A 16,777-nucleotide genomic window follows, 5' to 3' on the forward strand; every position below is an offset into this window, starting at 1 on the left:
AGGGGCGGCAGCCGCTCCTCAGCGAGAGGCGCCTCCGTGCCAGCCCCGCGTGGGGACAGGGCTGCCCTCAGCCGCTGCCTCTTCCCTTCGCCCGTGTCACCTTTCCCAGCAGCGGCATGTTCGCTGGAGCCCCATGGAAAGTTCCATCTCCAGACTCCCTCGCTCCCGGGCTGATTTTGCCGCTCCTCAGCCAGCAGAAGGCGGTGGTGAATTATCCAGCCTCTGGGAAATCCCTGGAAGATTTCAGTCTGAATGTTCAGGTCTTTACCTAAATTACCCCACAATTTAAACATCCAGACTCTTGGAAAACCAACAACAAACACCTACCTTCCTCCTCCTGCTTTGCAGCATTTCCCCTTGGTAAAGTCGGTCAATACAAACCTAAATTTAACAATAGCAGATCTTGCAAACTGAACAGAGCTCATGGACTGACAAGGAGGACATGGTAAGAAGCATGAAATATAATGGGGAAGGTTTTCTTTCCTCTTGTATCATCTATAAATAAATTCTCTCCTGGAGCTTTGGGTAGGCAGAGTTCTGCCCGGTTTGTGAGGAGCCTGGGGATGAAGGGTTGGGCTCTTCACTGGGATGGTTCCCAAGTTTTCCAGTGGAAATCCCACCAGAGAACTGATACACTGTTGTTGCTTCACTACTGGATGGTTCAGGAAACCCCACACTGGGGCAAGCTGTCAAGTGGATTTTTGAGCCATGGGTGGGATGAGGCAGCCATTCATGTGGGCATCTTCTGATAGGAAATGTCAGTGGAGGTTTTCAGGCTCGTGCTTTCAACAGAAGAATGTTCCCCAGGGTGTCTTCATCAGTGTTGTCATATATGACACATGCACAGGCTTTTGGACAGGTGCCTGACCAAGCCTTCTCCTCTCCTGGACTTGACAGGATGAGAGCATATCCCCCTCTCCGTGAATGGGGAAAGGGGTTTGGTTACAAAGCACCTTCCCAAAGGGGTCCTTTTTTGCCAGCCTTCCCTTGTGCACAGTGTGTCTGTCACTGCTGTCAGCTGCTGCAGCAGTTCTCATGCAGCATTGGAGCTGGAGGCTTAGGGCTCTGTGTATGAGAGCAGGGAGAGTGGAAGGGGCTTCCCCAGCAAATACAGCACAGTTGGCCATGCTATAAAATTACTGCAGCTCTTGGAGACTCAATGTGTGCCAGGATATAAATTCCTCTTAAGAAAATGTAAAGAATGAAGAATACCCAAAGAATGAAAAGCACTCAAATGTCAATATCATCTACTGTATACACAGCTAGTGAATATTGCTCTCCAAACAAGGCAGCTGATGGTGACTTTCTGTTTCTTACACTGCCTGTGTTCATACACAGTCTTTGGTTCGCAAATTGTGTCGTTTTCATTTTACTCATTGAACTCCTACGTGTTTCAGTGCTGTCAGCTTCACTTGAGGGGCTACTGAGCTGGGTTTGCTCCAACAGGAATGATTCACTAGCACTAAAACTACTTGTCTATTGCAATTTTTGGAAGTGTAGGTCGTAACCAAAATGCTTTTTTTACCCCTTTATGCCATCTAGTGCTCATCCCTGATTGTGCAGTTAGACTCAGGAGACCCCGGGGCTCAATTCCATACCCTAAACTGAGCCCACGGGCCACAGTCAGCAACCTGGGGAAGGGACCTGGGTTTCAGAAGCAGTAAGCAGCTCTTGCTGGGTCCAGAGGTAGAATGTCGTTTCCAAAACTGGGGCTAGAAGGATTTGTGTTTTCAAACTCTTTTTTTTTAGCCCCAGTCATCTGAGGCATGGTTTTTAATCAAGTATTGTTGTTTGCAAGCCTTACAATTATAGCTGGTGTAGTGGTGTAGTTAAATTTGAGCCCACTCCAGGGGGGATGTAACAGATCAACAAAAGGGTTAAAATAACTTGTCTGAACAGCCTGCTTCTTGGGGTTCTGGACTTTCATTTTGCTCCTGTAAGTCAAAACTTCTCTTCCTTGTCAACAAGTGGAGGTGGCAAAACAGAGGTTTTATACAGTAATGTCACCTGTAAGTTTTATTTGCCTGCCCTGGCAGAAGAACAACCAAGCAAAAACAGTAACAAGAGAATTGTGGTGTTTTCCCCAATGCATTCAAACACAGTCCTTTTGTCTCTGCCCACAATGAGCTGCAGGCCCATCTACCTTTCTATAAGAGGTCTAGAACACCTTCATGCTTAATGAGGGAGGGTACTGACATCCTCCTGATAGATGCTTGTTCTTCCATGGGGAATCTGGGAAGAGGGAATTAAATTCTGCAATGTAACCCTAGCCCCTCTTGCCAGGCTGTCCAGGGGTGTTTTTTCTCTCATCAGGCTGCAACAAATCTCTCTGATAATGACTCTCTTCAACTTTTCCAGCATGAATCAAAAAGAACCAGTCATGCCTTAAGAAACCAGGAGCATTTATGTCTGCTTTAAGAAGAGTATGACAAAAGTAATCAAGTTCTGCTATGCTCTCTGCTGAAGTCCTTACTGTTTTTCTTTAGGTACAGTCCACCATTCTTGTGCTAGGTGCCCTCTCTTCAAAATGGGAAATAACCTAGGTGGCCTTTAGGAGCAAAACTATATCCAGTTTATCCATTTGTCTCTATGTGTGTCCAAGAACCCAGGCCTGAATGTCCTTCTCACCCAGTCACCTACCAGTACACACACTTCAGATATTCACCTGCTCCAGTGATCCTGTTACCACAGCTGGGGGTTCCTCCTCCATCCCTAACTCCTCCATTTCTCCTCGTTTCATTTGCTGTGTCAGGCCCACCAGGACTGGCGCAATGCTCCATGTAGGTGTGAGGCAGATTAATATGGCAAAGCACAACACTGACTATGGTGTGAAAGGGTTAGCCATGTATGCCTTGTGGGGTAGTACAGCAGCAACACTTGGTTAAGCATACAACTACTAGTGACATAATCAATCAGGGATACATCTCATTGTGCTTTTGCAGCGTTCTCCGGGAGGGATTTACAAGCTGTTCTCCCCCTCCACCAAAGCAGGCAGGCTGGAGGTAAAACTATTCCAGCTGGAGGAAACCAGTAGGAACCTAAGTAGCTTGGTCTAGTGCAATGGAGTCTACGGAGAATATTGTCCAGTATTTCCTGCTGGGCAGAAAGGAGAGACTGGGACATTACTAAATATAAATAGCAGGGCGCTCTGTCACATTAAATACTTTACATGTTCACACCCTTGGCTGTACACAGCATGCAGGACGTTGGGGGCTTTTTTATTTTCCCCATGACTGTGCTTTCCTGAAGTGAAACCGTGTACCTTGCTTTTGTAGAGCTGAGAGTCCTGATGCACATGGTTACAGATCACATATACTGGATAAAGAGGGAATATTATACATAGTGGGAAAGAGGAATATTATACATAAATGTAAAAGCAGGGTATAGTGGAATTGCCTAGTGCCTCCCATAGTCAGCTGAGTTGCAGTCTGGCAGGAAAAGCTTACGGAGGCAAGGCAGCATGCAGACTTCTGCTTAAGCCCCACCAGAGGCGATCTTCACTTGTCCTTCTGAGATGTCCTGGTTTCAATAAAGCAAATGCAAATTCAATCCAAGGCTCCCCAGACACAGTCCTTCCTCTGGAGGCACATGTGTTACCCTGCCGGCGCTAACATTAAAGGTGTGGTGGGGCTGTGTCACAGCGGTGTGTCTTTGTTGCCTTTCCCCTTCAGAAGCAAGAGGTGAGCAAGTTCCTCTTGGGGGCTGGTGTACTTTTCACAATCTTCTTTCGTTAGGAATGTACCGTGTTCTCTGTGACAGAGCCACCTCCAGTGCCTATAAAATTTCGGGAGTTAACCGATGGCAGGGAAGGCTCTGCCTCAGGGCTTGGTACCTCTTCTTTGTTGTCTCCCACCACTGACTCCTGCGAGCTGGTCTCCGGGCTGGAAGCTGCCTGGAAGCCGGGCTCAGCCCCTAGGGGCTCATTGATCTGCAGGGGAAGCAGGGCCCGGTGCCGCATCAGGCTGTCGTCGCTGTTCTGGGCCTCCAGCGAGTTCCGGCGCTTGGCGTTCCTGTTGGCCATGGCGTTCTTCTGTGGCTCCTCGAAGCTCAGTGACAGGGTCACCGTTCCACTCCCAAAGCTGACTTTCTGCTTGCACCCACGCTGCTGCTGGCGCTGCCGCTCGGCACAGGCTGGTAGAGGAAAAGGGTCCTCGTGGTTGCTCTTGCTGCTGATGGAGGAGGAAGGGGTGGATCCGGTGGAGCCCCCCAGGCTGTTGGAGCGCTTGCGGGACACGTTGCTCCGTCTCAGCGTGGCCCTGGCAGCCACTTTGAAAGCGTGGGCAGCTGTGCTGCAGCGCACCTCCTCGATTGTGTTGCGGGAGGGCTTGAAGAGGATGATGTAGACTTTGTTGAAGAAGATGCAGGCCAGAAGCCCAAAGCTGGCAGCCAGTATTGCAATCACCTCCACAGCAGACACAAACTTGCCGTACGTGCTGGCGTAAGCAGGGATGAAGGAGATCCACACGATGAAGAATATCAGCATGCTGAAGGTGATGAACTTGGCCTCGTTAAAATTCTCAGGCAGCTTTCGAGACTTGAAGGCGAAGAAGAAACAGATGGCCGCCAGTAGGCAGGTGTAGCCAATGAGGAAGCCGAGGGCCATCAGGGAGCCTTCATGGCAGGTGATGAAGATGATCTCATCCTCCAGTTCATGATTTCGGTAGCTGGATGGTGGGGCCGTGTAGAGCCAAATCACACAGATGACAATCTGCACAAACGTGCACAAGAAGACCAGGAGAAACTGAAGGTTGAGGCCCCACCACTTTCGATGGAGACTCGTGGGGATCTTTGCCTCGAAGACAAGAAGGACACGGTTGGTTTTCACCAGGATGCAGGAGATACAGAGGACAAAGCTGATGCCAAAAGCTGGCTGCCGCAGACGGCAAGTCCAGTTCTGGGGCTCACCAATGAAGAACAATGAACTGGAGAAGCAGCACAGCAAAGAAAAGAGGAGGAGGTAGGATAGCTCCCGGTTCGTGGCCTTGACGATGGGTGTGTTGCGAAATTTAGTGAAGACTCCCAGAACAAAAGAAGTCAGGAAAATTCCAAGCACAGCAAAGAGAGTCAGAGCAATCCCAAAGGGCTCAGTCCAGGCCAGAAACTCTATCTGCTTGGGGATGCAGGACGTGTGGTTCTCGTTGGACCAGTAATCCTCAGGGCACTTGTCACAGGCACTTGCATCTGAAAAAGAGGTGATAAGGAGAGGGAAGGTTTGTCAGAATGAGAGGCTGAAGTATAGGATGACACATATGGCAGCTACACACCGGACCGGAAATGGAGTGTTCTGCTCCTGTGTGCAGATCCCCAGAGTCATATATGGATGTCTTGGAGTTTGTTACACTGAAACAACCAACCTCCCATAGGCTATATAGCAAAACACAAAGCACACTTGGCTCTGGCTTAGAAGAAGTCCTGCCTCTGCACTCATGTTTTTTGTAATCCATTTCTTGGCAAAACTTTGCAAACTTCGATTGCTATCAGCTCTTACACAGGGTCTGTTTTTCTCTCTTTTTTGTTCCTTCGCTTTTATCTTCTACTTCTGTCTGTCTTCATAGCTTTCACATTTTTATCATCATTTGAATATCCTGCCTTTTTCTATTACAGAGAAAATTAAAAACGTGCTTGCCTCCTTAAATGCTTTGAGAGCCTATTTCATATTCCATGGAGGCAAGTCTTAGTGTTTAAATTGCTCTTCCCTGGAGGCAGGCAATGCCCTTGACTCCCAGCATATTCTCATTTCATGTTGGAATGCCAGGGAAAGATGTCTCTTAATGGTATCACTCTCCCTACACCTAGCAAATGTCCCACTAATACTTGCAAAGGGAAAGTTGGTGCCTCCATCTCCTTCATGAAAGTAGTCATACCTGCTGTGATAGCAGGGTCATGCCAATGGCTTGCATGATCAAAAAGCAAGGACCTGCTGCTTCTGTTCTTCTTTGACTCAAATGGGTCTTGTGTTCTAGCAGGGAGGGTCATGACTCTTTTGGTGGCAGTACAAGGGGGTTGAGAGTTGGAGGTCTCAACTTACCTCTGCTTTTGGGACCCCAGCAGGATAGGAAGGGGCTGCAGTGAGTCCACAAACTCCTTTAACAGCAAGCACCCTCTGAGTTTTGCACCTGAGCACAGACACAGACTGACCATAGCTTCCAGAGCAGAGATTGATGCTAATGAGAAAGTCAGGAAAGTCCAGCTAATGAGGCCAAAGGTTTTCAAGCTCTCTTGTTCTTGATGTGTGGTTGGAGGGACCACCCATGACTTGATATGACACTGCTTTCCCAAGAACTTTTTGCCTCACCTAAGCTGTTTATTTGAACATCTGAAACTAGGTGCAAAAGCTCAGTCAGAAGCTGTCATCACCAGGTCATTTAATTTACATCCATTCAGCCAACAGTTCTTATTTTTCTTGTGCCTTTTACCTGGAAGCTCATTACAAACTGCAAGCTGCCGACAAAGCAAAGTTAATTTCATGTAGCAGGGAATCCAGCAGCCTCTGCCAGAGACAGGAACAGATATTTAGCACTGCACCCTAAAGACACACTTTCACTGCTGTCTTGTGGTGGCTTAGAGACCACAGTGGCTGCCACTGAAAGGAGTAAACCAGGTCTCCCTCATCCTGCAAGGCTGCTCATTCTTTCCCCCTCCTTTGTGTTAACACTAGAGGGCACGCAGCTTCTCATTCTAGTTGGAAACTCGGCCTCCCAAAAGCTTGTTTTCAGGAAGACCAAAGACCTGATCCAACTCGCTCCATGGTCATACAAGTACCAACATAAAATGTAGGAACAAACAGCTGGGAAAGGACAGATTGTTTCCTCCAGTAGCATGGAATTCAGCTGGATGAAACTGGTTGTAAAACTGCTCTCTATGCCTATAAAACTGGCAAGCACAGGAAATAGCGAGTATTACTGTCAGCTGAAATTGCAGCAGGAAACTGTAGAGTCAGAAGACAGTTGTCACCTCAGTCCCATAAATTTCACCTCCACACCAGAGCTAGCTCCCAAAATTATGTGAAAAACACCAGAAGACCCCTATTACACATGATCAGAATTGCTTCTACTCAATCTGAAAATGCTGCTCCCAAGCATCCTATAGTACTATATATGGTCATGCTAAAAAAATATTCCTGTCTCACAGGACACAAATTGCATTCTCCCAAAGAACACTTGTTCAGTTTTGCAAACAGTTTGCTGAATTTTTCATCTCCGGCAAGGTCTGCAGTGCCCACTGGAGAGGGTGTGAGGAGGTCCGGAGTGTGGCCTTACAGTGTGGAGAGGACTGATATCCTGAAAGAATTTACTTGCCTTTCTTACCCTGGGGATGTCCAACACTGAGGCAAGTGGTAACAAGTGCCAGCAAGGCACAAGTGGTGCTGGAAATTCAGAATTTTTCAACTATTTCTAAACCTGAGTTTACTTTTTCTGTCTCCTCCAGAACCTGAGTGGCTTGATCCAAGCTCCGAATGGAACAAATGAAACACATGTCCATGGTTGCTCGGTAGGATCCACAGATTCTGATCTTTTGCGGTGCCAGTGATCAACAGAACCTTTAGTTGTTGAGTCCATAAAGAGAAATATTCCTCTCTGCTTGTGAAATCTGGGATGTAAAGGATTTTATTTCTTTGTACAGAATGAAATAAAAGCCTGACAGTTTGAGGAAAAGATGGAGGCAGACAGATAACTACAGAATTTAGGATGGAGAATATTTTCCTCCTCCAGGTTTTTGGAGGAAGAAAATCTACTGCTACAGTGCAATAGAGTTTGCTTGTGGCTGCCTGAGAGGCTTTCTATATACAAGTTGTTTTTCAGGTTCTCTGCCTTAGTTTTCCTAATGCAGAGCAGAAGGGACTGGCAGGCTTAGCAGTAGACAGGACCTGAGGACCACAGGACTCAACTCCTGTAAGCCTTCCAGAAGTCCCTCAGACTTTCTGTGAAGCCTCCTGGCAAGGCAGGCACCAGTCCAGTACTGCAGAGTAGCGATTTCAGCACAACTGCAATTTCAGTGTAACTCAACAAGGCCCGGAGCAGCTCTGTGGGCGTTACCTGTCTCGTCACTGTACTCCCCGTCGGGGCAGTCCACGCACTCGAAGCAGCAGGTGGGCTCCCCCTCAATGATGCCCTTCCTCGTGCCTGGCAGGCAGTCCCTGCTACAGTTGGAGAAAGGCACCTGCAAGAAAAGAGCCCGAGCAGGTTAATGGTGCCAATGCCTTACTATGGCAAGACCCTGGCTTCCTCCAAGGGTATTATTGCTTGGTTGGTGTGCTGGATGAAGAGCCTCAAATGCTCACCTCTTCCTCCCACAAAATAGACACATTTTGCACAACAGTCCTTCCCCACCCCACTGCAGTGAGATTTCTTTTAAGGAACACATCAAGGGATAGTAAGGAAGATCAGCAGGTCTTTGTAATGTCTGTTGTGTTATGGGTATTACAAACTGTAATGTCACCATGATGCACATACCTCAAACAGTCATTAGATGGTTAGAAAGAAAAGACAATCAATCTCTACTGTTGCCGCCCATATTGCTTGGTTTTATTAAGTTCAGAGGTGGTTTACCCCAGTTGCTCCCCGGTCATAAAGAATGGTTTGTCCCCAGGTGCCCATCATGGTAAACCCTTCCCATTTTTCCAGATTGTTCCCCATCCATCACCCTAATCCTGCCCCTAAGCCCTGTCAATCTATGTGAACCCCCACCTTTTGTTCCAGTTCTTTCCCTGCCTATCATCCCTTCCTCGACGCCCTATTGATTGTACAGTTGCTTTCCCCCCCCCCGGGTCCTTACCATTGGTCCTGCATATTGTAATCCCCACCCATAACCCCTCCGTGGCTGTTGTCCCATTGGTCACCATACGAGCCGCCCACGGTCCTTAAAACCTGGCGCATGGGGGTGCCCAGGGTCTCGGCTCAGACCTCTCCCCTGTGATCCCAGCCCCGCACCTGTTGGAATAAACTTGTTCCTGGGAAATCGGAGGAGTTTGAGCACTCTTTCTCCCTTCGTCACAACCCGTGTCGCCCTGTAAGCCTCAACGCCAGAGCGCAGAGGAGCTCTGGAGGTTCCAGGTTGAGCCTCGCAGTGCTCGCCTGGTTCCCCACTCCTGCCGCTGACATCGGCCACAGCTAGCCGAGGCAAAAGAGGCCGATTCGGGCAGCGACAGATGACGCTCAACGCGGGGCCTCTCGTGAGACGTGGAGACCCCCGGAGAAGTCGGTGAATCTACGCACTTGTGTGGATTTTACAAAAGACTGTGAGCGGCAGCTACCCCGGTAGAGCAAACTCATTTTTGTCGAGTGCTGCTCCTGGGGATCGAGGTGGCAACCGTCGACGTGCCGACGATCGCCTCGGGGTTTGTGGACGTCTCCTGCAGCACCGGTCCGGAATTGGGTGAGTAGCCCCACGTGGGGGACGAGGGGGTGTGCAAGTGTGTGCAGCTCCCCCTGCTGTGTGTTGGTGTGCAGCTCCCCCTGCTGTGTGTTGAGAATCCCTCGGGGAGGGAGTGTGGGGTAGCCCAGTTCAGACCCGTACTTTGTTACGTGTGCCTTTAGCTGCAGGGGGTGGTGGGAATTGCTGTGCTGGGGTTAAAAAGATGGGCGCACGTCTGTCAGCACAGCAAAAAAGAGTTTTCTACCAAGTTGTGACTACCCTTGAAGGACAGAGTAGACGGTTTTCTCGTGAGAGGGTGAAACAGTTTGTGAGATGGCTGTTCCTGCATTTCCCCAACTTCACCCCAGACAGAGCAAACACCGTAGAGTTTTGGAATGAAGTCGGAATAAAGTTAACAGAGTTAGTAAATGAAGGAGATACATCGGCTGACAAATTTGTAACATTGTTTATCTTAATTCAGTCTGCCCTAATAAAAGAAAAAAAAATGCAACTGCAAACGCCACAAACTGCCCCAGTTTCCCCAGTTTCCCCATCCCCGTGTTCCTCTCCCCCTGATCCCGAGTTGAGGGAGACCTGCGGAGCGACCTGCAGTGCAGGTTGCCCTGTTCAGGGTTCCCCCAAGGGTAACAGGATCCCTGGCCCCCCACGTCTCTCCCAGAACCCCTGCCCTGGTAGCCCTGGCCAAGTTACCAGAGCACTTTTCGATTCCCCCGTCTCCCCAGTTACAAACCCTCAGCTAAACATTTCCCAAGTTGCAAGTCCCCAGTTTTCACCCTCAGACCCCCGTGCCTCAGTTTCCCCCAGTTTCCAGTGTTCCCCTGTGTTCCCCTACCCCTCTCCTAACCCTCAAGAGGGCTCCCGGAGGGCACAAAATGGCGGGGACCACATGGCTGGGACCTTCCCTTGTGCCTCTTCTCCCCATAATCCCTTTCAGACCCCCATGAACAACCCTTTCCTCCCTAGCTCCACCCCTTCTCCCTACCCTAACTCCACCCAGTTCCCCTCGAAAACCTCCTCCTCCTCAGGGGCGGGCCCCTCTGAAGTCATGCACCTAAACCCCGCCTTTTCTGATTGCCGCTCCTCCCCCTTGCCCTCCTCCTCAGTCGGTCCTCCAGTCCCGCCCCCTCCGGCTCCTGGTTCCCACGCCCTTTCTTCCGGTTCCCACGGTACCACACCCGGTTCCCATGCTTTGGGAGCTAGAGGTGGTAAGCCTGGAAGCCAGAACCCGGAACAGGTAGAAATCCCCCTTGCCGCACCGGTGACTTCTAGTGGAAGGGGGGGGCGGTCCCGGGAATGGGAAGCCCTCTCCTTCCAGACTAAGAGAGAGCTGTGCAAGGCACAGAAGGAGTTTGGGAGAGGTAGTGAATATTTTAAAGGTCTATTAAAAGCTACCTTTTCTGCGAACGAAATGGTGCCCAGTGATCTGAAGGAGCTGTTTTCCTGCCTCCTTTCCACAGCTGACTTCAGGTTGTGGAAACAGGGGTGGAAGAGATCATTAGAGACCATCCTTCCAAGCCTCTTGCACAGTATTGATAGATGTATAGATGGAGTCCCTCTGACTTTAGATCACTTGTGCGGTGAGGGAAATTGGGACAAGCCAGAGGAGCAGGCCAGGGTATTACCCCGGCCTGTCCTGATTAAAATCATGGAGGCCGCAGAAAAGGTTTTCAATACATTACCTGAGGAGGGACCCCAGATAAATTTAATGAGTATTTTCCAGCTCCCTAATGAACCTTTTAATAAGTTTATCAATAGATTGCAAGCCCAGGCAGAGAAGCAAGTAGAAGAGGCAAATCTACAAGAACAGCTTGTATTAGAAGTGGCAAAAGCCAATGCCAATGACATTTGTAAACAGATAATTTTCAGTTTGCCTCTCTACCCAACCCCGACACTAGACATCCTCATCGAAGCCTGCTCCAGGAAGGTGCCGATGATGGGGATGTCCAGAGCCATCCCACCGCAACAGTTGAGACGAGCGCCTACGGCAGCAGTGACGCAGTTTCCACCATCACCAGCGCGTCAACCACTGTGTTTCCGCTGCAGGCAACCTGGACATCTAGCTAGGGACTGCCCGGCAGAGCATCCTAGCCAAGGGAGCAGTGCGGGGGCGAGGGCAAACAATACAATAATAAAAAAAAACTAGGGGAGCTGCGCGAGCCTGCCCCGCGCGAAGCGATAAATGGGGCAGGTCTTGCGGGGGAGGGGGGCTTTTCACATCAGGCTTGGACACCCAACCGGACGCGACATCTAACCACCACCAAGGACATCCTCTTTCAAACCCAGCACTGGACAGTAGTTGCTGTGGATCCACTGGAGGGAGGCAAGAAAAACACTGGATGTGACTGTAAGTACATCGCCATCGGGGACACTAAACACACACCCCCAGAGATTGAGATCTCCCCGATCACCTTCCCAGAGGGTCCGGAAGATCTCCTCCTCTTAGCGCGCTGCATTCACCCACCATATTTTCTCCCAAAGGGGCAAATCATAGCCCAATATATTCCTGTCCCGGAGGGAGTCCCAGTGGACGACCACGCACCAGGCGTCTACTGGACTGAAATAGTGGGTGAGGACAAACCCATCATCGATTGCAGCATCAAGCAGGGTGCGGAATCTGTCCATCTGAAGGGTCTGCTTGATACGGGGGCAGATGTGACGATCATCCCCCAGAGGAGATGGCCGTCACATTGGGAGCTGCAACCTGTGGCAGGGAAAATTCAGGGTATAGGGGGTACTCAATTAGCGCAAGTATCAAGGAGCGTAGTGCAAATTATGGGGCCGGATGGGCAATTGGCAAATTTACGCCCATTCATTGCGGATTTCCAGGTTCCCTTGTGGGGGAGAGACCTTATGTCACAATGGGGGGTAAAGATTGAAATCCCGAAAACCCCTCGGGATTTTTAATAGCGGCCACTGTAGAGCGCCCCTTCCAAAAACTTGATTGGACCACTGATGAAGCAATCTGGATTGATCAGTGGCCGCTTCGAAAAGACAAATTAAAGGCGCTCAACGAGCTCGTGGAGGAGCAATTATTAAAAGGTAATATTGTAGAGACTACCAGCCCTTGGAACTCCCCGGTATTTGTTATCCGGAAGCCGGGGAAAGACAAGTGGAGGCTCCTTCACGACCTTCGTGCCATCAATAAAATCATTGTTGACATGGGACCCCTCCAACCAGGGATGCCTACTCCAACGATGCTCCCCCGAAATTGGAATCTGGCCGTAATTGATATAAAAGACTGCTTCTTTCAAATTCCCTTGCACCCTGATGACGCCCCACGGTTTGCCTTCTCGGTGCCCACCCTCAACCGAGAAGCCCCAATGAGGAGATTCCACTGGCGGGTGTTGCCACAAGGCATGAAGAATTCACCCACCATCTGCCAGTGGTATGTCTCCTCATTGCTGTCTCCCGTGCGCAAAGAGATGGGGGAGGTCATCATCCATCACTATATGGATGATGTCCTAGTGTGCGCCCCCCATGACGATCTACTCACCCGATCACTTGACCGAGTGGTTAAGGCTTTAACATCTGCAGGCTTTCAACTCCAGGAGGATAAAGTTCAACGGATGCCACCCTGGAAGTATCTGGGTCTGCGGATTGCTGAGAGGACCGTTGTGCCTCAAAAATTGGCAATAAACAGCAATCCGAAAACCTTGTCAGACCTTCACTCGCTGTGTGGGACCTTAAACTGGGTCAGGCCTTGGCTGGGCCTTTCCACTGAAGACCTAGCCCCCCTCTTCACACTTTTGAAGGGGGAGAAAGAGCTGAGTTCTCCCAGGACCCTGACCCCAGAAGCGAGGAAAGCCCTGGAGAAGGTAGAAGAGGCCCTTGTTGAAAGACAGGCGCATCGGTACGAACCGACCCTGCCTTTTGAGTTTATTGTGCTCGGGAGAATGCCACACCTCAGTGGGCTGATTTTTCAGTGGGACCAGGGCTCAAAGGATCCCCTCTTAATCATAGAGTGGGTTTTCTTGAGCCATCAAAGGTCCAAAAGTGTCACCCGGCCACAGGAGCTGATGGCTCAGCTCATCGGGAGAGCTCGGGCCAGGCTTCGGGAGATGGCTGGGTGCGACTTTGCATGCATTCGGGTACCAGTCAGCTTGTCTCGGGACAAAGAGTCCCCAAATAAGCTGACAAAAGAGATGTTTAATCAGTTACTTCGGGAAAATGAGACACTCCAGATTGCTTTAGATAGTTTTGAGGGCCAGGTCTCTGTTCATGCCCCTGCCCACAAATTTTTCAATTCCAAATTCGAACCAATTCCAAAAGAAGTACGGAGCAGGAAGCCCCTCAAAGCCCTGACTGTGTTCACTGACGCATCCGGGGCATCTCACAAGTCTGTGGTGACTTGGAGAAATCCTGAGACTCAGCAGTGGGAAGCAGATGTTCAATATGTGGAGGGATCTCCACAGGTTGCTGAGTTGGATGCAGTCGTCAGGGCCTTTGAGAGGTTCTCTGAACCTTTCAATTTAGTCACTGATTCGGCCTATGTTGCAGGGGTGGTTGCCAGAGCGGAACACGCTGCCCTGAAGGAGGTCTCTAACCCAAAATTGTTCGAGTTGCTTTCTAAATTAATATATACTGTTTCCTACAGGAAGCAACCATTTTTCGTGATGCATGTGAGGTCGCACACAGATCTCCCCGGCCCAGTAGCCGAGGGAAACCAGATGGCTGATTCCCTCGCTGCCCCTGTTTCCATGGCTCAGCTCCCCGATCGGTTCCAACAAGCTAAGCTGAGCCACCAAATGTTCCATCAGAATGTGCCTGGCCTGGTCCGCCAATTCCACCTGCGGCGGGATCAGGCCAGAGCCATTGTGGCCACATGCCCCCATTGCCAGACCACTGTCATGCCCTCTCTAGGGGCGGGGGTGAACCCTCGAGGCCTGGGGAGCTGTGAGGTGTGGCAGATGGATATAACTCACATTCCCGAATTTGGCGGGCTGAAGTTCGTACATGTATCCATAGACACTTTCTCAGGGGCAGTCTTTGCTTCTGCCCACACAGGAGAGAAAGCCGAGCATGTCTGCAAACACCTCATGCAGGCTTTCTCTGTGCTGGGGGTCCCCAAAGAGCTAAAGACAGATAATGGCCCAGCATACATTTCCAGGAAACTGGAAGAATTCCTGCAGAGTTGGGGAGTGACACATAAGAGAGGCATCCCACACTCCCCCACCGGCCAAGCGATTGTAGAGCGAGCCCACCAGTCGCTCAAACGCGTCCTAAAACGTCAATGGGATTCAATGAAAGGTTGCGCCCCTCAGGATAGGCTATCAAAGGCGCTGTTTACTATCAATTTTCTGAACTGTACTGATACTAATCCCAATCCTCCAGTGGCACTGCACTTTAACTCCACCAGCAACTACGAGCTCCAACATCGCCCTCCAGTGCTGGTCCGGGACCCAGAGACCCAAAAGATCATGGGTCCATTCGATCTGGTGACCTGGGGGCGAGGTTACGCTTGCGTCTCCTCGCCCCAGGGACTAAGGTGGATCCCACAAAAGTGGGTGAAACCTTATGTCCCAAAACATCCTACCAGGCCACCAGATGAGCAAGAGGATGTCGCTGCGTCCGTGCAGGCCGCCCCAGTAACCCCCGAGGACGACGAGGAGGAGGAATGTCTCGAACCCCTTTTCTCTATTGATTTTTTGCTCTCCCTTTATGTTAACTGAAGTATTTGTTTTCCTTTAATTTTAGAGAGCCATCAGAAGGATGACCACCCCGAACGTCGCACTAGCCACCGTGCTCCTGCAGGATGGGGTGTCTCCGGATGGCTCTCTTCTGTTATAAGAACCATATTATAGATTGTTTTTGTAAATTTTATTAAGTACATTCGCGGTGTTGCGGAAGTGTTTAATTCAATTTATCCTTTCTTTGTTATTCCCCCCACGGCAAGTTAACTATGTTGATGTAAACCCTCTTTCCCCTCCTCCTCCTCTTCCCTCTCCCACTCCTGAATGGTTTGCTGTACCCTCTGCTCCCCTAGACCCCACGCCTTCCTCTGTTTCTTAAAAGGAAAGGGGGAGATGTTGCCGCCCATATTGCTTGGTTTTATTAAGTTCAGAGGTAGTTTACCCCAGTTGCTCCCCGGTCATAAAGAATGGTTTGTCCCCAGGTGCCCATCATGGTAAACCCTTCCCATTTTTCCAGATTGTTCCCCATCCATCACCCTAATCCTGCCCCTAAGCCCTGTCAATCTATGTGAACCCCCACCTTTTGTTCCAGTTCTTTCCCTGCCTATCATCCCTTCCTCGACGCCCTATTGATTGTACAGTTGCTTTCCCCCCCCCCGGGTCCTTACCATTGGTCCTGCATATTGTAATCCCCACCCATAACCCCTCCGTGGCTGTTGTCCCATTGGTCACCATACGAGCCGCCCACGGTCCTTAAAACCTGGCGCATGGGGGTGCCCAGGGTCTCGGCTCAGACCTCTCCCCTGTGATCCCAGCCCCGCACCTGTTGGAATAAACTTGTTCCTGGGAAATCGGAGGAGTTTGAGCACTCTTTCTCCCTTCGTCACAACCCGTGTCGCCCTGTAAGCCTCAACGCCAGAGCGCAGAGGAGCTCTGGAGGTTCCAGGTTGAGCCTCGCAGTGCTCGCCTGGTTCCCCACTCCTGCCGCTGACATCGGCCACAGCTAGCCGAGGCAAAAGAGGCCGATTCGGGCAGCGACACTCTACTGGCAGGAATTTGAGTCAGCCTTGGAGATGACGGGCCCTGACATTTGATCCCCAATCTGATATATTGCATATTGTCTGCTAATAATTTATGGGAACTAAAATGGTTTTCTGAAACTCACTTCTTTAAGAACACTGAACATCTAAAGATTCAAATCAGTATCACTTTACAGATCTAAAGGTTTCCAAGACCTCTGCTGCTGTAAATGATGTCACCTACTGGCTGTGCATTTGTGCTGTGCCTGAGCCCATTGTCGTGTCCTGCCAGCAAGTGGTTGCATGGGCACGCTCACCACATGCCTGAAGTACACTGACACAAAGACTTCAGCATGATAAATGGAAGGGCCTTTGTCACACAGAGTCATGACCTGAGGTTGAGCTCATCTTTTCCCAAGTAAATTAAGGAGAGTTGACACAGAACATGGCTTTCTCAGCTCAGGAGAGTTAAACCTACAATTTCCACTGCAACCGAAGTACCATGATCCATACATAGTTAATGGCTGTTATTTTTGGAAGCCTCCATTCATCTTTTTCAGAAGTTTGATGCTAGTTTACCCAAGTGCTGCCAACCTGCTGATCTCCAGGAGGCTCCTGTGTTGATGCACTTACGCAATGAGTCCTAGCTATGGTTTGGAAGTTGCCTATGTGCAGACATCAACCTTACCCACAGGGGAAGCAAAGCTCTCACTAATGACAATTGCTATACAGAGATGACCACTCTGGGGCTCA

General features: G+C 50.0%; 1 protein-coding gene across 2 annotated transcripts in view; it reads right to left on the reverse strand.

The window, feature by feature from the left end:
• Positions 1-1,244: 1,244 nt before the first annotated feature.
• The window catches only part of CASR (calcium sensing receptor), an 82,406-nt gene continuing 66,873 nt past the window's right edge, over positions 1,245-16,777 (reverse strand). For both annotated transcript variants that reach the window (XM_058829592.1, XM_058829593.1), the window contains exons 6-7: positions 8,037-8,160; positions 1,245-5,181 (exon numbers count right to left, since the gene is read on the reverse strand). In XM_058829592.1, coding sequence (XP_058685575.1) covers positions 3,731-5,181; positions 8,037-8,160 — 1,575 coding nt within the window. In that variant the 3' untranslated portion in view covers positions 1,245-3,730. The remainder of the gene's footprint in view (positions 5,182-8,036; positions 8,161-16,777) is intronic.

This window comes from Poecile atricapillus, chromosome 1 (assembly GCF_030490865.1).
Source record: "Poecile atricapillus isolate bPoeAtr1 chromosome 1, bPoeAtr1.hap1, whole genome shotgun sequence".
Taxonomy (NCBI): Eukaryota; Metazoa; Chordata; class Aves; order Passeriformes; family Paridae; genus Poecile; species Poecile atricapillus.